At 38.5% G+C, this 26,023-nt stretch overlaps 3 protein-coding genes, 2 long non-coding RNA genes and 1 pseudogene across 6 annotated transcripts; 1 reads left to right on the forward strand and 5 right to left on the reverse strand.

Annotated features, from left to right (window-relative positions):
- Nucleotides 1-4,967: 4,967 nt before the first annotated feature.
- LOC148718783 (uncharacterized) lies at nt 4,968-5,852 on the reverse strand. Its single transcript, XR_015994279.1, has 3 exons — nt 5,659-5,852; nt 5,482-5,568; nt 4,968-5,168 (listed from the first exon to the last, which is right to left on the reverse strand). It is a non-coding gene; the product is annotated as an uncharacterized LOC148718783 (long non-coding RNA).
- Nucleotides 5,853-11,621: 5,769 nt separating this feature from the next.
- Nucleotides 11,622-12,992, reverse strand: LOC148718784 (uncharacterized). The gene has a single exon (XM_088739999.1). It carries the CDS (start codon nt 12,990-12,992, stop codon nt 11,622-11,624), a length of 1,371 nt encoding a protein of 456 aa, XP_088596125.1.
- A 1,953-nt stretch (nt 12,993-14,945) lies between these two features.
- On the reverse strand, nt 14,946-16,452 carry LOC111343038 (uncharacterized; annotated as a pseudogene). Its single transcript, XR_015994216.1, has 3 exons — nt 16,270-16,452; nt 15,741-15,960; nt 14,946-15,634 (listed from the first exon to the last, which is right to left on the reverse strand). The product of XR_015994216.1 is annotated as an uncharacterized LOC111343038 (transcript).
- A 4,667-nt stretch (nt 16,453-21,119) lies between these two features.
- LOC148718785 (uncharacterized) lies at nt 21,120-26,007 on the reverse strand. The gene is made up of 3 exons (XR_015994091.1): nt 25,833-26,007; nt 25,658-25,741; nt 21,120-21,306 (listed from the first exon to the last, which is right to left on the reverse strand). It is a non-coding gene; the product is annotated as an uncharacterized LOC148718785 (long non-coding RNA).
- Nucleotides 21,570-23,338, forward strand: LOC111342951 (uncharacterized). The gene has a single exon (XM_022950073.2). The coding sequence runs from the start codon at nt 21,705-21,707 to the stop codon at nt 23,211-23,213; it is 1,509 nt and encodes a 502-aa protein (XP_022805808.2). The 5' UTR covers nt 21,570-21,704; the 3' UTR covers nt 23,214-23,338.
- LOC148718786 (uncharacterized) lies at nt 23,503-25,579 on the reverse strand. Its single transcript, XM_088741415.1, has 2 exons — nt 25,374-25,579; nt 23,503-25,247 (listed from the first exon to the last, which is right to left on the reverse strand). The coding sequence occupies exons 1-2, from the start codon at nt 25,553-25,555 to the stop codon at nt 23,609-23,611; spliced, it is 1,821 nt and encodes a 606-aa protein (XP_088597541.1). The 5' UTR covers nt 25,556-25,579; the 3' UTR covers nt 23,503-23,608.
- Nucleotides 26,008-26,023: the final 16 nt, after the last annotated feature.

Here is a 26,023-nt window from a genome sequence, read left to right on the forward strand (position 1 = left end):
GCAGAATTCATCAAAGTGTTTTAGGCAGACCGAAGTGACCCATGCTATGCGCGCTGGTTCCAAGTCACAGGATGTTATGAAACATAGAGCGTTCTTCTTAGCCACTATCGCCACGAGGCGATAGTGGTTAAGAAGAATAATAACTGAAAAATTTTTTAACGATATCGACGCAAATAGTACACAGCAGATATATGAGGTCTATTCTCTCATATGTTGTGCCAAATACGTTATTTTAGCCTAAGAACCTCATGGGTACGATGCCTGCGAAGTCGTCCTTACCCAAATGTGAGTCACATTTGCCTTAAAAAAAACAACATTTACTTCTCTATACCATTATTGAAAAGACGAATTAGTTGCAATACGATCCGTTCAACGTTTGTCACGTAAGAGGTCATGTGCATAGTATACTCTTAGCTGAGCTGAAAGATTGGGGGACCTATTTTGAACTTTTCGATTTTTCGGAGAAAGTAAAGCACGATAGAACTTTTTGATAAAATTTTTAAATAAGGTTCCTCAAAAGAGTCCTTTGTGAAAAATAAATTTAATTACGAAATTTTTCAGGTGTCGGCAACCGACTGTCGATATTTGTGGTCAGTAGTTTTGCCCTAACTTACTTGACAGTTCGCAAACGTACGTAACAGTTAATCTTCGGCTGGACAAACATGTTTCAAACTCTGTACGGAGATTTTGAAAAAAGAGCACTGTTGACGATGTTTATAGCTTTCGATTTACCAACTTAAACTTGGCACGGGAAAACTACCAGAAAAGTATTTGCTCAATCGAACTTATATAATTACATATTTTCACCAAACATTTACGACCATTTATAAAACTGACAATAATTGAAGACTCGTATATCATGTTATTGCCACTCTAGATAAAGCTTCCATTCTGAGTAAGTGGCGGCCTGTTCATTAGCATAACGATGACAGCTTCTAGCTGCATGTAGTTTGTTTCGATTGAAAAGCACATACCGAAGTAACTGCGCCGGACGGCCATTAAAAGCAAGAGAAAAGTACTGGGAAATATTCATACGCGAAAATTAAAAAAGATAAAGCACTAAATTCATCCCTTTTTGCTGTTTCAAAATGGCCTCGCACTTGAATTCTAGATTTTTTTAGTTCAACACCTAGTTGACTAAAACTATTAAGGAAAACATCTGAAAAGGAATCATTTGCTACTATTACGTAGATAAAACTCGAACTCACAGTGGAAACCCCTGACTTGTTGTAGAAGTTTATCCTAATTCAGCTTATCCTCGGCCTTTTAAAAATGACCTTAGAGGTAGATTTAGTCTCCCTTGTAGCCCTTTCCGGCGTCGTCCCGCAAGCGAAACCTCACCCACCAACGGCTGCTCACATTCGAACAGCATTCCTTTCCGGAAATTGGCCAATCAGCATTTACTTACCATATTCCGGAAAGCGTTCGCGCCTCAATAATCAAACCAATCACAGAGTTCGTATTATCCGAGCGTTGAAACTGACAAAATGAAGACGCTTTCGACTTATTGCAAGATACTTTTGGTATTGAGAGCTTGACGCATCAGAGAGAAGCCATAACAGTAATTATAGAAGAGACAAGAGATGTTTTTATAAATTTGCCCACAGGATTTGGGCAAACAAAACAGCGATCATTATCTGATATTTTCTTCGGAGTTTTCGATGACATCAGATTTCATCTTTAGAAACTAACGCTAACGCGCTTCCTGTGAATTTGTGGGAATAAATATATCGCGTGTTCATTGGTTGTTTGTCAGACAATAACTTTATTTTGATTGGATAACACATTACAATGGGAAAGGAATGCTGTTCGAATGTGAGCAGCCGTTGATGGGGGAGTTTTTACTTGCGTGACGACGCCGGAAAGGGCTGCAAGTGAGACTAAGGTAGATTTGGGTCAACATAGCAACAAAAAGAGGGTGACCTATTCTTGTAATTCATGCAATTCATCTCAATTGACATTGATATTAGCTCACTGTGGGTCTCACTGTGGTTGCCTAAATTTTCCAAACTATGGAAGATTGCCGCTTCCAATTAATGCTGGTTCTCTCTAGATTCACCCATTCCATTCCAAATCTTCTTGGTCTTTTCCCTATATTACTTTTTTGTGGTCTAACATATATACATACATATGACTTTATTTAAACTCAGATTTAGAATAGCTCGAGAGAGCTAGTATCTCCGAGTATAACACCCACCACACATGTGTTTTGTGATTTCCAAAAAAAATTAACAACCTCAATTATCATGAAATGTAGAATTACAGTAATTCATGCGCGGGGAAAAGTAAAGTGGGAACACTTCAACACCAAAGTTGTTGTGTTTGAGCCAAGTACAACGTTTGAAAAAGAACGTGAAAAAACTTTAATCGCTAGATACACAACTATTAATTTACTCATCTCAACCTAAACTAAATAACATGGACGACTGAATGTATTTACACTGCTAGTTACCTAAGCAATTAACCACACCTAGTGTCGGTTAACCGACTCATAAACCACGCGGGATGTTGGGAGAACACGAGAAAAGTTTGTAAACCTCAAGGAGCAGTCTCGAGTGAAGTCTATGAATATGAGTGAAGTTTTTCAGAGGAAATTATGAATTTAATCTTATTTTATGTCTATCTTGTAATTAATTCACTGCTTAACAGGATACCAGTGTGGCTGCTTAAGGACAGGCTTGATGTGATCATACTTGGTACGAATAATAACGAGGGCTGCGGCGTTCTGGACATTCTTATGCGTTCTATTAGAAATTTGGGTGGTCCATTCATTAAAGAATTGGCATTCAGACATTCAGATGTAATGAATGCGTGAACTAACATTTCTGTGTCTGCTAGAGATAAACATTCTCTTGCCTTGCTGCTGTTTCTTGGGTGGAATAAGCAGGTGTTACTGACATTGATGACATGTTTATCTAATAGCGTGAGTTAATTGAAAATGACTCTAATGTTTCTCGCAGAAGGGGATGACTCGATCTGTGTATCAGACTCATTGATGTACTCTATATTGATGGGGATGGACGGTTTCGTACACTCAAGATTAGTAGCTCAGTCTTTTCTTTGTTCAGTTTCAGTTTATTGCACAGCATCCACTAGTCGCTCTCGGAAACACACGCTTTTATGTTAGCTGTAGAACTGAGTTGTTTAGCGGGGGTGGACTTACATGAAAGATAGAGCTGAATGTCATCGGGGTAGAGGTGGCAATGGAGTCCACGACGTCTGACAATGTTCCGAATGGGCGATGTGCTCTCATACTTGGTGTAAGTCACATGACATGCATGGGGAGTGAATCTTTCACGACACCTCATCAGAGGGATTTTAATTAAGAGCACACAACCGCTCGATTGTTTTAAGTGACAGATCACTTTGTCCGCAGTCGTGGCCTCTTTTGTTTTTGTATAAGCATTTCTAATGTAAACATCGAAGCTTTAACATGGTGAAATATAATCTATTTTCCCCCCAAATTTCTCCGCCCCTTTTATCAAGATGTACGTTTATTTTCAATATTTAGTTTTTATGAGTATATCTTTCGTATTGTAACACCTTAAAAAAGGTTGTATACTTATCAGAAATTATTAACTAAATAAAGAAGCGTCACTGAGCACGGTATTACTCAGAATATTGTTTGAGTCCTCGAGCACGCATTTTAAACGCTAAAACTTTTAAACGCAACAAGCAATGACTCTGTAACCGATAATTTCTTCTTTGCCATCAAATGTCCCCCCTCTTTAACGATCAGTTATCTTCAATGTCTAAGAACATCGAACAGTTTAAATGGAAGACGCTAGCTAGGACTGTAAACGCATCATGCAACAGCTGGCACGCCCAAAGGTATTGTCAACATTTTAGTTTACTCATTTCCACATCTGATGAAGATGTATGGCGTTACAAAATGGCAAATATGCCTGAAAGGGAATCGTGACTTGTCTGCTATTTCCTTTTAAAGGCAGATCGTGAACTGTTTGTTTTATAGTACATTGTGTCGACGCCTGAATTACGAATGTAGCTGGTTTATTTTGTATACTTTTAGTTTGAAGCGAAGTCAAAATTCTGAATTGTTAACTGTAAAATGTTCAGCAGGCAACCGTGGACGATACTCCTACTCTTGTACGTTGGATCAGCGATGATCTGATCGGCCCAAAATAACGAATATGAAATATAAATATGGAGGCAAGACCGATACAACGTAGATAAGTAAATTTTAAGACGGAGCACTATATTTCGGCTGGCCAAACCAGCTTTCTTCAGGTGCAGTGGGAATTAATAGAGAATTGGGGTGATGCTTCGTAGATAGCTATCTACGAAGCATCACCCCAATTCTCTGTTAATTCCCACTGCACCTGAAGAAGGCTGGTTTGGCCAGCCGAAATATAGTGCTCCGTCTTAAAATTTACTTATCTGAATTTAATTTTGTGTTAGGTAATTCTCCTTCTAAAATGATCGGTTACATCGAAGCATCGAAGAGTTAAATTGGAGGATGTGTAAGACTGTAAATATATCATGCAGCAGGTGATGCACTGGTTGTATTATGCGGTACATTGTGTCGACTGATGAATCACGAATGCGGCTGGTTTACTTTTATATACTTTAAAGTATTTAATTTTTGTTTTAGCTAATGAGTGTCGCTTACGTGTCTTGCACATGAATTTGTCCATTAAAATGGTAATAGGATTAAAATCGGATCAGAGTTAGAGGGTAGATCATTCCTAAATTGTATCTCAGTATACATCATCAGTCTGGACAAATAAATTCGACCGCAATCAAACGAAAGTTGGTTAAACCATTACGTTTCCAATCAGCTGATATATTTTGAGATTGATTGTTACTCTCGGAGAAAAACTAGTAGAACTTTGGGTTGGGGTCTAGCTATCAGCACCATACCTCTTTGGTGTTTTAATCTAAACTATTACAAATTAATAGAATTACGAATGAGGCAGCGAAGTGCCCATAACCCTCAAGACGATAACTGGTTTAAAATAGTTTTTAGTTTGGAATAATCAACAATATCCCTACAACCTCTAATGAAGGAGTAAATAAATAGCCGGTATCACTGCTGGACTCGCGTCGTAATATAATGGCGTCTTTTACACAGTTTATCCACAAGCCAGGCTTGTAGGTGTTTCATCTTAGTACATCCACTTGTAGGCCTCCGAGTTCGGGTCTTCTCTCTATCAAAAAAGACAAATATTGTTAAAGTTTGTCAGGGGCACATCCACTGATCACCAGAATTAAACCTTACCATGGATCAAGTCGTTTCTCCGCTCTGCAATTTCATTTTTTGATCATGATGAATCACTTTTAATCGAGCGTAGCATGACACACTGATTCCAAAACGGATAAAACAAACTTTTGGAATGTTTTCTATGGGACAATACAATGGGAATGTCAAATTTTACTAGATTTAGTCAGGGATTGCTGCCCACTCTCGGTTTTTAAAAGTTATTAAAATCAGTAATATCAATACTTAAAACACCAACTGACCTCTTTTTGACGAACTTCCCTTCCGAATGGACGGGATCCTTGATAGTTGTTCGGTGGGTTAGACAGTTTTTGTCTTGAATCTTGGTACTACCAGATAAAAATAAGAGTTCCACTTTCACACATTTTCACAAAAGTTCACAATGGTCAACCTCTCTAACCTTAGAAAGAACCAAATACCTGAGCGATTCTTTCAAGGGGAAAGTGCCGTTTGACAACTGATTTCCATCTGCGGTGTGGTGGCCTCGCGCCGTAGGCTTCTGCTTGATTATTCAGAAGCAGCAAATACAAAAATGAGGAGAGGAGTATAATCCACCTTGGATTCATGTCTGCTTCTCTTTAGTTCATCCAGTCTTGATCAGGATGATTAACCTGTTATTCTGATAAGTTTTTATAAGCTACTCTGACAGGTGAATCCCAGTTTAATTACTATTCGCTGGCATTCCAATAGCGTCGCGTGGATATAAAATACAAAGAAGCCATCATACTGTATGACTCTAATAGTACCCACGTGGAAGCCTCCGGACTTTGTAACAATCAAATTAAGGGTGCCAGCCTAAATCATTGGACCTTTTCGTAACATCATTTTACTCAAGTATATTTGTAGGGCGTATCCAGCATTACCCATTAAAGACTGTGTCCTAATTATTTATTAATGCTTGTATGATTTCATCGTAAGGCTATTTCACTTCTCTAGGTTATTGTTTTACTGGTATACTCTCATACAAATATCTACTCGAGTTAATCATACAGCACGGATCGAATAATGCTATACAAAGTTTCTTTTTAAGTCGAAGATAAGTCCCGATAAAGCAGGAATAAAGATATGTACACACCTAAGGGCCACATTGATATAAACGCCCGCACGACCCGCATAAAAACAAGCTCGTAGTGAATGTCGAGAACTCCTTTAGCTTCACCATTTTAATCATTTCTGCGAGGGTAAAATTAACAGAAAAAAACCTGAATTCGGAGTTTGTAAGGAAATATCCTAAAACTTTTGTTAAAATATGGAATAACAGAGAGACAAGAGAGCTGTTTGCAATTATTTCATTTGTTTTATCTCATTGTAGTTTGCCAGTTGCCTAAAACGAGTGACGAATTAATTCAAGTTCTACGTTTACTTTAATTTTCAGATGCTGATAGCTGCTTTTTAAGGACTGTGTCCTTCAAAAGCTGTAATGACTATATGTAAATTACTATTATCCACTTCATATTATAAGAAATCAGTCAGCTACGTGGGATCATTATCATTAGAGCTGTTTCCATGCACTGGTTAACGGAAAGTTTCTGAGTCGGTTGAATTATAATGACGATTAGCTATAGCCACAATGGATACACAAATTAAATACCAATATGCAAATCTTTGGCTTTTCACCGACTGTTAGTTGTAAGAAAAGTCTCACGTCAAGAAGTATACAAAGCTTCATGTAATTAGCGCATTAACTATAAAACGTTGCAACAGAAGGCGCGAAGGAAAGTGAAAAACGATTTCATTTTAAGGGTATGCTCTAGGAATGAGCAGCCACTCTACATTTTAGCGACAAATGATTATAACTAACACCAGCAATTTGTTGAAGAGGTGCCTATGATGATAGTAATTAACAAAAGATAATAAAAGCTGATGAAAAGTAAAGCTTAGGCTGTTCGATCTCTAAAATTTGTGTTTTTCAGCTGCTATTGACTCAACGTGTGTTATGCCAACTGGGTATAATTATTTTTAGTTTTTTTTTCCTTTTTCTGCTTAACTACTTGTTAGAATTAGGACAAACGTCAAATTTATGAATGCAGCAGAAGGTAAGCCAATTTCTATAAAAAACAGCGTTACCACTCGTAACCTCTATTAGGTCACCAGTCAGAGTATTCTTGGGAATAAATAAAATCTTTATGACTGTATATGATGTAAAGAATTTGGCGATAAAGGGTTGTTCTTCAGAATCTTCGATTAATAATCTCGACTTTTTTTAAGTTAATTTATGAACTGAGCGGATAAAAGACCTAACACTCAAGATCGAGACTATAATATCTTAAAAATTCAAAGGCACGAGCAGATTAAACAATTTTTTTGGTCTTTGAGCTAAGACCCACATACTTTTCTGAAAATTATGACTTCGGATCTGTGAACTGAAATAGGGTTTGGATAAACGGGCCTCAAGGCTTAACAACAACAGATGTAGTGAGACTGAGTCTGCTATAGCTCCAGGTGGATAAATTGATTGATGATGGTGCCCAAAGACTTAACAGTCCGATTGGGTGACATAATTTATTTCTTGCCTGTAAGGTGATACCAACGTGCAATCGAAATGTTGCGTGATAAATAGACTTTTTGACGAAAACAACGCTGATATGATTCATAATAACAATGTTTAATTGATTTAGAAAAAATGCGTTTAGAGTTTTTTTCAAGCATGCTTAAGCACGCACGTATTCATACATCTATTTATTGAGTCTAGGCTGATAGTTTCGAAAGAAACTGTTTGGGGCTGCGTCGGTGGGAGTAACGAAGTAATTTGGATATATCAACAAAGTTGAAGTGGCAAATTGGCCACCGTAACGATTACAAAAGCTGACGTTTCGAGCGTTAGCCCTTCGTCGGAGCGAATAGTTTCGCTCCGACGAAGGGCTAACGCTCGAAACGTCAGCTTTTGTAATCGTTACGGTGGCCAATTTACCACTTCAACTTTGTTGATATATCCAAATTATTTATTGAGTCTGCTCGTTAACTTTTCCTTTGCATAAAGACCTATTTGACCACCTTTCGTTTTTCTCCTTTTATTTCGCATTCCTCTGCGATTTAATCATGCTACAACACGATGTTTCGACGATTATTGTGGCTGACCAATGGAACTCGGTCTCCTTTCAACTGTCAAACTTTTAATGAGCTTTAATGTAGACGCTATATAATGAATGACTCTTAACCAACCATGCTTCAGGTGGCCGCTGTTTGTAGGGAACTCCTTTCTTGATGAGGCACGACAATGAGTCAAAGTTAGAGTCGGATTTCAGAGTGATTACATTGAAATCGTTAAATATTTTAGAGTTAACGTGGAGAGCGTGGCTGTACGCAGTGTCATTTTAGGGTAGTATTTGAAGTGTTTTGTTTAAAAATACCGTTAATCAACTCTTTTTGAAGCACTCCAACATTATTTGTCTCATCCAGCCTTTTTTATACACATTTCATATTTTCAAAACATATCTTTTTACGTTTCTCTCTTCAATGACTGATTGTATTTCATAATAGTCAATAGTCTATATCAACTAAGTGTATAGTGTAGTCAGAGAATGTAAATTGTTGTTATATCATCCTCAATGGAAACAGACACAAACGAAGAAGTCTGCAAAGCGAATAAAACTGGTGCAGAAAGAGTATTTCGCGTTTTATATTGTGAGCAAAAAGGGTAAAACAGTTATATTACTTCTGAATCATTTTATTGGTCACCGTTTGATAATCGTTTTAGTTTTGGAGTCCTTGTCAAAGTTTCTTAATATTACATTAAACAATGCCACTGAGATACTAGGCACACTTTCATTGGTCGATAACTGGTATGTTTGGAGAGAGTATGCGAACACCTACCTCCAGGTGTCTTTTTGAGAAATATTTTTAGAGGAAAGCCGAGTGGAAGACCCTTTCTGTGTTTATTTGCAGAGCCTCATATGAACATTAGGTGGGTTGGGAGGCTAAATGTTTTTGGGGTCTAACCACGCACTTATAAATTGTGATTTCTCAACCTTAATCATCATGCATTGTAAAATTATAGTAATTCCTACGCGAGAAAAGTCAGGTAGGGAAATTGAGACACCTGAGTGGCTTTCCATCAAATCGGCCGCAAAAAGATAAAATTTAACGGTCGCTTCGTGAGAGTGAGTTGAGGCTCTTTAGATAATGACAATTATAAAATTATGAGTCTCATTATTTAGAGAGAAGTTGAGACTGTTGCAAACAAAAGTGGTGTTCCTTTAAATCGCCCGCAAAAAGGCAGCATTTCAAGGAATTGCCATTATCAATGGGATTGAGTTATACACACATACATACAGACATACGTTTATTGTAACTCCCAACTTGGGCTTTTCGGTTACAATGTCTAGCTACAATATTTAAGGGGCGTATAAGTTAAAAAAGAGAAGAAGAAATAACAGGTAAATAATACATTTTATAGCTAGAATCAATTACAAAAGACCCAAAACTATACTTTAAAAATTAAGTTTACTCAATGCAAATGCTCTCCCCTTAATAGCTTCTGCGCTAAACGACGCCTGAAGCTATTTACATTGTCCGCAATTTTCAAGTCATTAGAAATACAGTTCCAAAGTTTGCATCCACGATATGTGAATGAACGTTGTCCATATCACAGACGACAACGAGGGATGTATAAAAGATTGCGTGATCGCGTAGTCCTAGTGTGAATATGAGAACGAGGTACAAATATATTGGCCAGATATTTTGGAACTAAATGATTAAGACATTTAAATACCATGACAGCATCGTTAAAGGAATCCTCCACGTGGATGACACCACAATCCTGTACGTGGATGACAAAAGAGCCAGAACAGTGATCTTAATAATAATAATAATAATAGTTAATCTTTATTGAGGATGCCAACATCACAAAAGAGTGGTTTATAGAGGGGTCCTCTAAAAGTAACTAAATAAAATATAATTACTTAAAAATAAAAAGAAAAAAATACATATCGAAAAATATGAAGATAAAACTACATTATTTGAAAATTAACATGCGAAAAACGAAACTAATTAAAATAGTACTTTCTTGATACCACGCTTAAATTGGCTTAAGGTGAGCATATCTCTTAGGGAAAGGGGTAAGGCATTCCAAGCGTCCGCTGCAAAATTTATTGTTATCCAGTGCCCCCATCTTCTGTGTGCGAATGATTTGCGGATATTTCGCTTCGATCGTGTATTATAGCTATGATAGTTAACTGTTAAAAGAGCAGTGAAAAGTGTGCATAAAAAGGTTATTAACTACCTTAAAACATAAAAATAGCACGATGCTCCGCTCTCCGCCTTTCTAGAGGTTTCCAATGGAGCTTTCAAAGTGCATCGCTCGCGGAAGCAGTAGGGGGAAGATCTAAAATGATTCGTGCAGCCTTGTTGTGAAGGATCTGTGGCTCCGTCATAGGTGTAGTGTTGCCCCGGTCTCCCCATATAATATCGCCGTAGTCAAAAAGGGGCAGAACAAAAGAATTAAAGAAAGTTATCCGAGCGCTTAGTGGGAGACACGACTTGATGCGCCGCAAAAGGCCTAGCTTCTTGTTTATCTTATTACGCATGTGCTCAATATGATCCTCCCAAGTAAGATTCTGATTGATAATTAATCCTAAGTAGGGAAAGCATTCTGCTTCCTTAAGTTGCTTACCATCGGCTGAAATAACAATGGAATCGATTCTACGTACTCTCGAGTTACTACCTATTAGCATAAATTGGGACTTCTTGATGTTAAGAGTAAGTTGATTAAGTTTCAACCAGTCACATACTTGTCTGAGGTCCGAGTTCATCTTAGTTTCGATTTCTGAAATAAGTTTGGAGGAAAAATATAAAACGGTGTCATCAGCGTACAAAGTAATGCTACAAGATTCAAGAACGTTTGGTAAGTCATTCATATAAATTATAAACAATAGCGGGCCTAAGATTGAGCCTTGGGCAACTCCGACAGATTCTGTGTCTGGGTCAGATTGAGCTCTGCCACAGCAAGTAACTTGATTTCTGTTGGAAAGGAAAGAATCAACCAGTTCTGTGCAGTATCATCCAGACCAAAGCGAGACAGTTTACGTAGCAGAATGGAGTGATTCACGGTGTCGAACGCCTTTGTCAGATCTAAAAAGACGGTCCCTGTAACAATGCTGTTGTCCATGCCGAGGAGTAACTGATCAGTAAACTGTGCAGAAGCTGTGACAGTCGAGGATTTCAGTCGAAAACCAAACTGTTTTGACGAGATTAGGTTATTCTCTGTTAGGTAGCCATAGAATTGAGCGTGAACAGCATTTTCTAAGATCTTACTTAACGTTGGCAGTACTGAGATCGGCCTTTAGTTGGACGCGTCCTGTTTGTTACCTTTCTTAAAAAGGGGTATGACCCTCGCGTTTTTCCAAACGGAAGGAAAAGTTCCTGTTTGTAGCGATAGATTAAATTATGACGTCAACGAAGGCGCAATAATATGTCCAGAGTCCTTAAGCAGGCGGGCACTGATTTTATCTAACGCAGTAGCTTTGTTGGGTTTTAAACGCTTGATAGCTTTCCTGACAAAACTTTCAGATATCAGCCGGAAAGAAAACCCGGAACCAGTTATATTAGGATTTACCTCGGGCTGGTTAGAGAACGACAAGTCCGGAAATTTTTCGGCAAGTTTTCTGCCGATACTTACAAAGAAGTTGTTCAAAGCAGTAGTAATTGACTCGTCAGAGGTGACAACTGCGTCATCTACTCGTAGACTAGAGATATTTGTGGAGGTCTTTGACGATGGTAGAGTCTTTTTGAGTGCTTTCCAAAACCCTTTAGTATTTCCTTGGTTTTCTTGAATCAGATTGGAATAATAGTCTGATTTAGCTTTCTTAATGCCGCAGTTGACTCTGTTTCTTAGTAGTCGGTAAACGCGCCAATTTTGACTGTTCTTGTTTCCTTTTGCTTTCTTGAGATGATAATCGCGCTTTCTCATTTCACTAGCGATGATTGAGGTCATCCACGGGACTGACGATCCTCTAACTCTTCGGGTTTTAGTTGGTGCGTGGGCTTCAACAACGTCCAAGAACAGCTTATCCCATGTATTAACACAGTCGTCCAGGTTGTCGGTGTTATTAAAAACGACATGCCAGGGAATATTCTTAAGATCTTCATTGAAAGAGTCTTTGTTGTAGTTCTTGTATGAACGATATTCGATAGTTTTGGGAGCAACCCGGGGACGACCGGATTTAAGGACACAGTAAACAAGCGAGTGATCACTAAGTCCGAGATCAAAAACTCCAGACTCGACAAATTTGTGGTTGGCGTTTGTAACCACTAGGTTAATTAGCGTCTCAGAATGTTCGGTGACGCGTGTCGGTTCCTTTATCAATTGTTTTAGGTTAAAAGCCTCTGTAATTCCCCGGAGTCTTCGTTTCAGCGAAAAATTTGCATTTTTCTGTTGGACAGAGAAATCAATGTTGAAATCTCCCAGAAGAACTTTATCATTAGTAGAATCAATTCTAGACAGAGAATCATTTAGATTATCCAAAAAGATATCCACATGCTCATCTGGGGGTCTGTAGACATTGCCGATGATGAGTGGCTTGCATCTTGTTCGGTTTATTTTAATCCAGACAGACTCATTTACATTCATGAGGTCTTCTTGCTCGATAAAATTTAAACTTTCGCGGCAATAAATTGCTACACCTCCCCCTTGCTTTCCTTCCCGGTCTCGCCTTACACAATTGTATCCCGGTATGTGAATTTCCTCATCCTGAATACTGCGTGAGAGCCAGGTCTCCAAGAATGTCCAGATATCGGGGCCTTTGTTGTTACTCATAACAAGATTTAGTTGGTCGATTTTGCCGGTTATAATTCTAACATTGAGATGAGCTATAGACAGGCCATTGGCTTTGATACTGAAGGATGGAACTTCAAAGTCCACCTGGTTTAGAGGACCAGGCTAAGGACAAACGTCGCCAGACAGAATGATGCCAGCTCAAGCATAGAAAGTCAGCTGCGTTATCTTCAAAAATTTAGCTAACTTCGTTGAAGCAGCGCCATTGTGCTGGCGATGTAGCGACTCCTCTGTTGTCGTAAATTTCCCGAAATTTCAGTCCTGCAGCTCTTTTTTGAAACAAAATACACATCGCTGTCATTTAGTGAAGTGTTCGTCTGTAGATGTAAGGACTGGTAGTTTGAAAAAGACACATAAACTAAATAATTGTTTTGATTGTTTTCACATTTCACAAAAGACTTCTTAGAGTTTGTAATTGTCATTTAGAATGAATGAGTAAATCAACTGAGTGAGTCAAAAAAGCTTCCAGAACCACTACTACATAGCAAATTTTGGCATAAAGCGTAAAGCATGATTTCACACTCACAAATGAGAAATTTTCACTTTTTTATGTTTCTGTCATGAGAAATAATACTTTTCGCATCAACGCAAGCAAAAAAATAATATTTTATCCTAAACAAATTTCTGTTTATCTCTTAATTTACTTTGATACATATATGAATACCGCTATCTTAAATGCAAGAACGATTAGTGAGGACAAAAAGGCACCCAAGAGGTACATTGAGGAGTGATTAGATTGTTTTGACCCCTAAATTTCCCAACCTTTCCTAGAAAAATGTTACAGTTTTCATTTCATTTCTTTTTCTCTAAAAAATGTCATGTGACATAGAAATCTAACTTTCTTCTACTCAAACAATACTTACTGTACTAGTCTGGGGTGATTACACTACTGCAAAGGCTGATCGTTTCCTATATGTTTTGTTTTTGATAGGTCAGGCACAAGAAGAATATGTGGAGTTGGAGCAGTTGCTGCATGACATCTACACATACAGAGAAGATAAAATAGAGCTTGCAAAAAAAGAAAAAGACCTGAAGAAGAAAAAAGAGAAAGAAGAGAAGAAAAAAGCTGAAGAAATGAGTGAGGCTGCCCTTGCTGGTATTACAAGTGAGCATTTCACAGGGCTTAAACTTTTGGTCAGATGTGGTGAAATAGCTATTACTAAGTTATAGGAGGCAGGCTACCCTGGTTTGCAGGAAAAGAAGCTTGCTCTGTGGGCAGTTTTGAAAAAAAAGACTTTTTCATCCAAATGGTAAGCTGGTTAAGGCCTGGGGGAAATTGTAAAAAAGAAAAGAAGAAGTTTTCAGTTTGAGGTTCACAATTTTTCCTAGGCCCAAGATTCCTCATATTGGGAGGCACAAAATTGGGTGTAGTCAGCACTAGTTGTTTTATGTTACCCCTAAGAGATATGAAATTGTATGGTTACCTAACAAAACATTTAGGCCTATCTTTGGTGTGAGACTGATTAGTGTATGTTCTCTTCTTCTAGAAACGAAGTTAGATGAGACAGACACAAGTAGGGATAATACTATCAGTGATGCGGATCAAGTGGTGACGATGGAAATGAAACCACAGCCAGCGAAAAAAGCAGTAAAAAGAAAAGAGGCAAGTAAGGTAAAAAGGTTCATGTTTTGGAAGGGAGTAGGGTACTCAGGGAGGTTTTTTTTATATACCCCATTATCTCTCATTATCTAATGTACAAGTAAATTACTTTTCCTCAGCTAAGAAGAAAAAAAAAGATCTTCCAAGCTCTCTGCTATTGAGATGCTGGAGCGCAAAAATGAGAGGAAAGCGGACTTCAAGGAAAAAGAGCTTGAGCAGCGACAAAGGGAGTTAGAATTTCAAAGGAAAAAATATGAAGAAGAAGCAACAGAGAGAAAGCACGACTCCAGTTAGAGCTAGAGGAGCGCAGAGCATTCATGTCTTTACTGAAGGACAAACTTTAAGATTCCTCAGATTTATCTAAAACATGATGTTACAACAAAAGGTTGTATTTATTTTCTCAGCCTGTTCTTGTATTAGTGAAATATAGGAGACATGTTATATTTATCTAGAACATTATGATGTAACAAAATATTTTATTTTCTCGGTCTGTTTTTGTTGTGTTGGAATAAAGGAGACATGTTATATTTTCTTTAAAAACTTTGTGCTTGTTTTTACATAAGGTGTTTGATAAGTAATCCTCTAACTCTGGTGGATCTAGCCCGAAAAAGGTACTTGTTTGTGACCCAGACAAGCATGTGTGGCAGTTAGCCAGAACAGCTGCCACCAAATAGTACTTGCCTATTGGCTGGAGCAAAATTTTCAGATTCTTCTTGAAATCTAAAAAGGCAAACAACTGGCATATTTTTCCAAATCTCCACTTGACTGAGACTCTTAAGTTGCTCATTCTGCTATTAAACTCTTGTTGATCGTCGGTTAGCCGTACGCCTCTGAAGGGTGCAAGGATGTTCCTAGTCAGCCCATAAGCCGGATCACCATAGATGATATAAGGTTCCTCATTAGGCCTCTGAAACCTTCGGAGCTTCTCAGCTAAACCACTCACTCCAAGCATGAAGGCATCATGTCTCTTGCCCTCTATTGGCCCAAATATATTTGCAATCAAACCATTGGGAGCTTGAACAGACTAGAAAAAATAAAAATACAAATTTTAAACAAACGAGATCACAAGATAGAGAGAATCTAATCAGTCCATATCCAAAAAGGGAAGTAAAAGTTGAATGGTATGATACCTGAAACTTGATACAGTGCACTCTCTTGTGTCCACTGAACATGATATGCTGGTTTCTTGTGGGGCGTGCCATTGGGCGGGGTGTGCCATCGATGAATCCCCAACATTGTTCAAGAGCATTGTTTGTTATGGATGACTTCAGCAAAAAGGGCAGGATCCAGCCAAGACAGATCTAAAGAGTCCAGGAGGTGGCCAAAGCGGTCATAAATGTCATCAACAATCTACAAAAAGGGTTGTTTTTATAAAAGATGGGGAGCTACATGGTATAGAGCATTGTCAGGGTTTTGCCAAGGGGGAAGGGGCCAGATCATTAGGAGCTCTAGTTCTATTGCATCATACTAAAAATGCTTAAAAAAAATGGGGGGGGGGTAATTAGCCTACAACACTGCCACATAATTCTACATAGCACAATGTCTTAGTCCTCTTTATAGCAAGAACAAAAAAAAAAAAAGAAAAACGTAATTGCTGAGAAAGAAATATAATTATATGAATTTCCTAAGATTTGATGAATGAAATACCAGTCACAATACCTTGTGAAATATCAGACTGAGCTCAGATGTTGACCTCCCAAACAGGGAAACAAGATCACACCATCTGTTTGGGTAGGTAAACCTTCGCAAAAGTATCATAAGGGCTTCCATTCCAGGGGCATTCGTCCTCTGAGAGCAGATATAATTTTCTGTTATGTCAAGGGCATGCAGAAGCCGGTACATGTCATCTTTTTCAAACCTTTGCAGAGAAAAAAAAAACATGGTGTTAATCTAAAAAAAAACATGACTGATTCAGTAAAATGTCGAAAGCACTTGCCTAAACATCTCCTCGCACTCGAAGTTAGTCAGATCTTCAAAGTTTTTCCTTGTAAAATCGCTTTTCTTGTCAGGAAACATGGAGAAAAGGAGAAGCGTGTCGAGATCATCTTCGTCTGATGAGTCCTCAGAAGAGTCGGAGCTGTCTTGGTGAGAAATTACGGTTAAGAAATCATTAAAATCTCGTCTTGCAGCAGCAGCCATTTTTGTCACCAACAAAGTTTAATTTTCCGCGGGAAAGTTGTACAAAATACCCACAATCCATTGCTTTTACCACTAAACCGCTTTGGCTTTTCCGCTTTTTCCGCTTTGGCTTTTTCCGCTTTGGCTTTTCCTCCGATGAAAAACTGAATCTTGTAGGAACAGATCCACTTTACAGATATCGTTTTCCTCCCACACAACGCTTAAAACAATCTTCAGAAAAGTGCTAAAATCAAATTTCGTGCAAACCGCGAACGGCGAGCGCCGAACCGCAAACTGCGTTTTGCGGTTCGCGGTTTTCTCTGAAAACTCGGTGCTAAAGGTCTCTAATATTTTATGTCTATGTTGTAATAGCTTTTATTACAGTCGAGCCCATGTTACAGCGGTATTAGTTGCAGAGTGCGCGAAAGCGAGGCTTTCGGGTCAATCTTTCAGGAGATTGCAAGCGCCTAATGACGAAAATTCGAGAAAAATAATTACGAGTTCCCGTCCAGATTTTTCATTTTTCTCACAAGAAGAGAGGCTACAATTACTCAGTGGAAACTGTCCTCGTCATTTAACAAGCTGCCTAGGCTGAGAACGTGGCTTTCATATCGTGTAGGAACAGCAAAAGATGGTAGTGCTTCGAGTGACGCCAACAAACGCGAACTAATGCAAAGGTGAGCGGTAGGATGTACGATCGTTCCTCCTGCCTAATATTCGTAAAGCAATAACAGTATTTTTTTTCTCTCTTTTAAGCGTATATAACGTTATCTTTTTTGTAGAATTGTGAGTTACATAAAAAATGGATGGGAAAACAATTTCACCGAAAGTTGGAAACACTTAGCATCTGACTCAAGAAATAATGATGATGTTTCCTCGTCCAGCACGAGTTCTCCGAACACTCCGTACGAGTTTCCACAAGCTGCAAACTGGTGTCCCATCCAGAGTGCTGAATTTCCACCGTTCTCAATTGAAAACATGATGAATTACCTATTGAGAAAAAATCGGGAGATAATGAAGGCAATAAAGACTACTTAAAAAGCTAAGGACTGTGCTGAAAACTTCATAGTTTGGAAAGCCAGTATAGAATCGCAACAACTTTGAATTACTCTTAATATTATCATTGTTAAAGAGAATTTGTTGGAGCATACTTTGCAACTCTTTCCTAAGCTCCTTTTCTTGTTCAAGTCGTTTCATTTTTTCAATAAGTTCTTCTCCGAGTTCCTTCCTCTGAACCTGGAGACATTTTTTCAAGCGCTTTAATAACTTCTTCTTCCTTTTCTTTAAGTTGCTCGATTAAAAGTTCTTCTTTGCTTTTAGCCGCCTCAGCTTTATCAGTAATGAAACTAGGAAATCCATCTTCTTGAAATGGAATATCAACAGATTCTAAATCACCTAAATTATCGACAGAGTTAGGCTAGGAGTTCAATAGAACTTCATCTTTGACTTCGCGCTTTGTTTTTGTCTCACCTGCAGCTGAGCGATCAACAGGAGCTTTCCGCTTTGGCTTTTCCTCCGATGAAAAACTGAATCTTGTAGGAACAGATCCACTTTACAGATATCGTTTTCCTCCCACACAACGCTTAAAACAATCTTCAGAAAAGTGCTGACTGCAGTGGTAAGAATGTTTCGACACAGGAGGGTCTTTTCTCTTCACTCTAAGCAACCAGGTTCGAAGAAGCTTAGCATTGTTTATAGGAAAGAATGCCACGACAATTTTGAACATTGTGGCTTATTATTTCTGTTAACACATCCATAAGCGATGCAGTGCCTCACCATGATTTTCACAACAGAATTAGGCCGGATGAACTACCAGCTCTGCAATCACAAACGAAGAAAACACTCCACAGGTCAAATTGTCACACGAGTGTTTGTTGAGGTGATTCCACTTGACCCGAAAGCCTCGCTTTCGCGCACTCTGTAACTAATACCGCTGTACCGTGGGCTCAACTGTAATAACAGCTATTAATTCACTGCTTAACTGGAAGCCAGTGTGGCTGCTTAAGGACAGGCTTGATACGATCATACCTCTTGGTACGAGTAATAACGGGAACCTCAGCGTTCTGGACATTTTCATACGTTCTACCAGAAATTTGGGTAGTCCATTCATGAATTGACATCATCCAGTTTAGATGTAATGAATGCGTGAACTAACATTTCGGTGTTTACCAGAGCCGGATAAACGTTCTCTTGTCTTACTGATGTTTCCAATCTGGAATAAGTAGGTGTTACCGGCACTGGTGACACGTTTATCTAATAGCGTGAGTTCAATGTTTCTCACAGAAGTAGATGACTTGATCTGTTTACCAGACGCTTTGATGTACTCTATCGATGGGGATGGACGGTTTCGTACACTCAAGATCAGTAGCTCAGTCTTTCCTCTGTTCAGTTTCAGTTTATTGTACACAATCCACGAGTCGATCTCGGAAACACACGCTTCTATGTTAGCTGTAGAACTGAGATGTTTAGCGGGGATGGACTTAGATGAAAGATAGAGCTGAGTGTCATCGGGGTAGAGGTAGTAATTGAATCCATGACGTCTGATAATGTCCAGAATGGGCGATGTGTAAAGTAATTACATTGTGGAAAATATGTGCTATGTTAAACTCGCCTCAATTAATCCACTGATTTACACCTGGGAAAAAAGTGTGCAAGTTTGTATTTATCTGAGAAAGGTAATTTTCCGGCAACAAGTCAGAGCGTTCCTGATAGGTTGCCAAAATTCGTGGTTATGGTGCTTCGCTGCGCGTGCGCTGCGAGCTCCGCTAGAGCTCATACTTGTTGTGAGTCACATGACATGCATGGGTAGTGAATCTTTCACAACACCTCATCAGAGGGATTTTAATTGAGAGCACGCAGCCGCTTGATTGTTTTAAGTGACAGATCACTTCGTCCGGATTCGTGGCCTCGTTTGTTTTTGTGTTGGCATTTCTAATGTAAATATCGAAGCTTTAACATGGTGAAAAATAGTCTATTTTCCCCGCAAGTTTCTCCGCGCCTTTTATCAAGATGTACGTTTATTTTCAACATTTAGTTTTATGAGTACATCTTTCGTATTGTAACATATTTAAAAAGGTTGTATACTTATCAAAAATTAGTGACTAAATAAAGAAGCATGACTTCGCATAATAGTACTCAGAATATTGTTTGAGTCCTCGAGCACGCATTTTAAACGCTAAAACTTTTAAACGTAACAAGCAATGACTCAGTAATCGATAGTTTCTTCTTTGTCGTCAAATTTCCCCCCTCTCTAATAATCAGTTATCTTCAATGTCTAGGAACATCGAACAGTTTAAATGGAAGACGCTAGCAAGGACTGTAAACGTATCATGCAGCAGCTGGCACGCCCAAAGGTATTGTCAACATTTTAGTTTACTCATTTCCACATCTGATGAAGATGCATGGCGTTACAAAATGGCAAATATGGCTGAAAGGGAATCGTGACTTGTCTGCTATTTCCTTTTAAAAGCAGATGGTGAACTGTTTGTTTTATAATACATTGTGTCAACGCCTAGATTACGTATGCAGCTGGTTCACTTTGTATACTTTCAGTTTGAAGCGAAGTCAAAATTATGAATTGTTAAGTATTTAATTTTGTGTCAGGTAATTCTCCCTCTAAAATGATCGGTTACATTAAAGCATCATTGGAGGAAGCTATGTAGGACTGTAAATATATCATGCAGCTGGTGGAACGTTCCCAGGTACTGGGAAACTTTTTAGTCACATCCGCAAGTGATAAAGAGGGAGCATGGCGTTTTAAATATGCCCAAAAGAGAATCGTAACTTGTGTAATATTTCCTCTTGAAAGCAGATGGTACACTGGTTGTATTATGCGGTACATTGTGTCGACGGCTGAATTACGAATACGGCTGGTTTTCTTTATATACCTTTAAGTATTTAATTTTGTTTTAGCTAATGAGTGTCGCTTGTGTGTCTTGCACATGAATTCGTCCATTTAAATGGTAATAGGATGAAAATCGGATCAACGTCGCGTTATATAACTACTTGCAGTCGGTATCTTATTAAAATAGGATCCATGTATGCTCCACGAGAAACTTCAATTTATTTGTTTTCAAGGTTAGAGGGTAGATCATTCTTAAATTGCATCTCTGTATACATCATTAGTCTGGACAAATGACTTCGACCACAATTAAACGAAAGTTGGTAAAAATCATTACCTTCCCAATCAGCTGATATATTTCGAGCTTGATTGATACTCCCGGAGAAAAACTGATAGAACTTTGGGCTTTGGTCTGACTTTCAGCACTATATCTCTTTAGTGTTTTAATCTAAACTATTAACAATTAATAGAATTATGGATTAGGAAGCGAAATGCCCAAAACCCCCTACACGATAAAACTGTGAAACAAGCAATAGGAATACTATTCATCTAACTGGTTTGAAATCGTTTTATTTTAGAATAATCAACAATATCTCTGCAATCTCTAACAAAGGAATAAATGAATAGCCAATATCACTGCTGGACTCGCGTCGTAATATAATTTATCCACAAGCCAGGCTTGTAGGTGTTTCATCTTAGTACATCCACTTGTAGGCATCCGAGCTCGGGTCTTCTCTCTATCAAAAAAGACAAATATTGTTAAAGTTCATTAGGGGGGCACATTCATTGATCACCAGAATTAAACCTTACTCGCTCTACAATTTATTTTTTGATCACGATGAATAGCTATTAATCGAGGGTAGCATGACACACTGATTCCAGAACGGATAAAGCAAACTTTTGGAATGTTTTCTTTGAGACAATGCAATGGAAATTTCAAATTCTTTACTAGATTTAGTTGGCGGAATGCTGCCCGCTCTCGGTTTTTAAAAGTCATTAAAATCAGTAATATCAGTAATTAGCCATTTTCAAAACGAGCGGCGGTCTGGGTACGATTTGCCACCATAAAGGCTCTTGGGATCGTTTGGAGGGACAGCGTGAAGGTAAACAAACGCACAGCTGACGTGTGACAAACATGGCACACTATAACTGCTGTATTCCAGGCTGCACTAATAGTTACAGAAATGCACCTAACCTTCAGTATTATAGAATTCCAAAAGACCCTCATATACGTAGAAAGTACGTGGTTCTTATGAGGAACGAGACTCTGAAATTAGATTCTACGAGTACGCGGATTTGCTCAGTTCATTTCGATGGAGGAGAAAAACTTAGCAGAACGCACTTGCCTTCAATTTTTCCATGGACAAAACCGACAGCTCAACGTAGAGAACGCAAGAGGGCCAGTTTCGAAGATGTACAGAAAATAGAGCAAACCAAAAAAAGAAAAACAGCACTTGCTCAATTACCACAGGAAGCGAACTTTAAATTTGAAGAACAGACAGAAAATATGAATGTTAATGCTGACACCAGTACCAGTGTGGAAATGCAAACGTTACTTACTGGAGACCAACTAAACAGTTTATACAACAGAATGCAAACAAGAGAACAAGAAATTGTTAAGCTTAAGGGAGAGATTCAGCAGTTGGAGAAAGAAAACAACAACATAAAAGAGGTGAACAGCAAATTACAAAAGGAAATCGAAAGCTTGAAGCATGCTTTAGATAACAATAGATTTGACATAAGCAAATTTAAAGATAAAGATGATGATATTGCATTCTACACCGGCTTTCCCGATTACAATGCTTTTATTCTTTGTTACAAAACTGTAGAACAAGCCTCTAGCAATATTAATTATGGGCACAAAAGGACCACCACGAACGGTAATGTTGGGAGACCCAGAGTACTTACTAAATTCCAGGAGTTTACCCTTGTTATGCTGCGCTTGAGGCTGGGTTTGTTTGAGAATGATCTTGCTCATCGATTTTTGGTTTCAAGATCAACTGTCTCTAAGATTGTAAATGCCTGGATTCCATTTTTGAGGAGGGAATTTGAACCTCTTATCATCATCCCCCCAAGAGAAGTACTTCAATGTTATAGGCCTGACAGTTTTAAGAAACTGTTGCCTAACGTAACAGTCATTGTCGATTGCACGGAATTTGAAATGGAGAGGCCATCTGCTCTTGATTCACAGTCTACCTGTTTTTCATCATACAAGTCAAGAACCACCATGAAATCACTGTTGGGCATAACGCCAAGCGGTGTTTTATGTTTTGTGAGTGACTTATTTCCTGGTTCAACCTCAGATAAGGAAATAACTGTTCTTAGTGGTTTTCTAGACAGACTAAATCCTGGTGACCAGGTACTGGCTGACAAAGGGTTCAATTGTCAGGATGAATTAGCTTCTGTTGGTGCAAGCCTTGTTATACCAAAATTTTTAGAACAGAAGATACAGTTTTACACAAATGAAACAAATCACAACAAGGTGGTTGCTAGCCTAAGAGTTCATGTGGAGCGGCTCATGGAACGTATAAAGAACTGGCACATCTTCGACCATAAGATACCAATTACTATTGCACCTATTGCATCAGACATGCTTGTAGTGGTCTGTGCTTTGTCAAATTTTCAACCCCCTCTTATAAATTAAAAATTATCATGTAATATTGTTAACTGTCATGACACATGTTGATGATGAAACACGAAAACATTCATATTGCAATAACTTTCATTAAATGGTGTAATGAAATAAATTTTGTTTGGACCAAACAATAATATTGGTATTGAAATTGGAGTCAAATGAGTGATTCAAATTCAGCTTACTTTGGGGAGCAGCTACATCACACAATGATAGTAGGTTGGGTCATTTGCATTTTAGGTTTAGCATTGCAAATGCTTTGACTACACATTTAAATCTAGGTTTGCCAAAACATGCAGCGTATAGTATAATGATATTATTCAACATTGGACATGTTAAGAAATACAACTTCAGTTATAAGTTTTCTAGTAGATGAAAAAGAATAAAACTCTTAAAACAAAAAGCTCTCAAAACATGCGCGCATCAATTTTGGGGAGCCCATATTTCACACAAGGATATGAAAGTTCTGGTACAATCCAGCAGTTAAAAAATGATTCAAGTTTTGGGAATATTCTATCCCAGTGTTCTTGTGAGAAATAAACTCTCTCACAAAAAGGTGTGGAAGAGGCTGTTCCCATAACCACAAAGTCAGTCCATTTTTGCTCTGCCACAAACATTGCCTGTTGTACTTGAAAATAATATTTGTGTCTTGAGTTCAAAATCACAGATTCCTCAAACTTCTTGCAAATTCCTTTTCGGAGCAGAGCCTCCTCCAGACTTTCTTGCTTTTCCATCTGAATATATTTCACTTCAAGAAGACCCTTACTGTCTTCTGCAGAAGGGTCACACACTAATCCGTCTGGACTTGCTCCGAGTAACCCATGATGCTTGGAAATGAAAAAGCCACATTTTTCTACGGATATATCAGTAACCCCTTCCCCCTGCTTTAATAATTTGTAAGCAGCTATGATCCTGTCCTCCATTTCAAGTCCTTCTTGCATGTATTTACTCTGAAATGGTTTTTTGTAACCAAGGACATCTTGGATGATTTTTGTTGGTGATGTTGTTTCCCTTTGCACAGCTATTCTGTAACAATTTGTAGCAGTAATCCTGGGCTGCCTGTGATGATGCCACAAATTTGAGTTTGACTGCCCTCGTGTTTGCTCTTCTACTTTCTTTATTTTTTCTTCATCAAAATTAATGTTCCTCTTCACTTTCTCAAATCTCACTCTTAGTTCATCAGCTGATATTGGATGACATTTGATGGGTGAGATGAGTGGCTCTTCCAGATTATTTACCTTTTGAGGAAGAATATGTGTCCATCCAACAGCTCTCCCAGATTTCATTTGATATTCTTTTAAAGATTTATGGAAGTTTTGTAATCTTTCACTTGGCCAGACTTTTTTTTCTGATACACAGGTACCATTCTGTGCTGGACATGAGGCTAGCTTTGGCCTTTTTGCTTTCTTTTCTTTAGCATAATCATGTTTGACAAAGCTCATCTCAGAGATAGGTGTCACTGGACCCTTGCGTTTCCCTGGCACATTCCATTTACAAGGCTTAGATGTGCAGGACTCAGCTGCATCCGAATTTTTCCTTTTCGTCTCCTTAAAGCTTTGTTCAAGGGCAAACAATGTAGATGCCACATGGTTACAACGGCCATCAATACCAGCAGGACACTTACAGTGTGCTTTTAACACACAACCTATGGATGACATTAACAGAAAACAAGAGTATACTTTATCTTTTTTCATCGATGGCAGAACTTGGCTTTTTACATAATGTTTTCCATTTTGGTGCAGATGTCCAATGTATAAAACATGCCCTGACTTGAAGAAGTTAAATCCCTTGACTAGGGGCTTTGCAGTGGAAAGTTGTTTTTTACTTTCAACTCCTTCAATCATAAACTGCCAAACGGTTCCAAAAGCTATCTTAGGCAAATCTTTAAAATCAGGTTTGTATCCTTCTTTTGGAAAGAATTGGTTGAGCTGCGGCTCTTCCTCCTCCAGCACTCCAAGTTGAGCCTTCTTGCGGAGAAGGTGTAGTCCACCGTCTGGATCACGGAGATATTTAACGTCTAGTCCATGCTTAATGTAATCTTGAACTCTGAAAAATATGAACATGATATATGACTGGAATGAAACAAAATAAAACGACACAATTTCTCCTTCGATATAATTTAAGCTCATATGTACACCACTAAATGAAAATATACACCTCGAGTGAACCTACCTTGTTATCAATGCTTTCTTATTTCCCGTAGTCTTTGCTCCCCTGCACAGCAACCACCTTTTCAATTGAACGACGCTACATTGTTCTACAGTTTCGCGAGGAATTTTTGCACCAGGTATATCTTCTTCTGTCAGAATAACCTTGAGAGCGTCTCGCACGGTTGCATTGCTCTTGTCCACCATGTTCTTGCTGTCCCTCCAAACGATCCCAAGAGCCTCTAGGGTGGCAAATCGTACCCAGACCGCCGCTCGTTTTGAAAATGGCTAATTAAAACGCCAACTGACCTCTTTTTGATGAACTTCTCTTCCGAGTGGAGGGGATCCTTGATAATCCGGTGCCATAGGAGTTTTTTGTTTTCGATCTTGGTACTACAAGAAATAAAATAAGAATTCCACTTTGACACATTTTCACAAACATTCCTATTAGTCAAACTTTCTGATCTTAGTAAAAGCCAAATACCTGAGCGATTCTTTCAAGGGAAAAGGGCCGTTTTCCTATTGAATCCGACGGGTGCATGCCGTAAGCTTCTGCTTGATTATTCAGAAGCAGCAAATAAAGGGAGGAGAGGAGTATAATCCACCTTGGGTTCATGTCTGCTTCTCTTCAGCTCACCCAGTCGTGTTCAAAATGATTAACCTGTAATTCTGATA

Source organism: Stylophora pistillata, chromosome 12 (assembly GCF_964205215.1).
Source record: "Stylophora pistillata chromosome 12, jaStyPist1.2, whole genome shotgun sequence".
In the NCBI taxonomy this organism is placed as follows: domain Eukaryota; kingdom Metazoa; phylum Cnidaria; class Anthozoa; order Scleractinia; family Pocilloporidae; genus Stylophora; species Stylophora pistillata.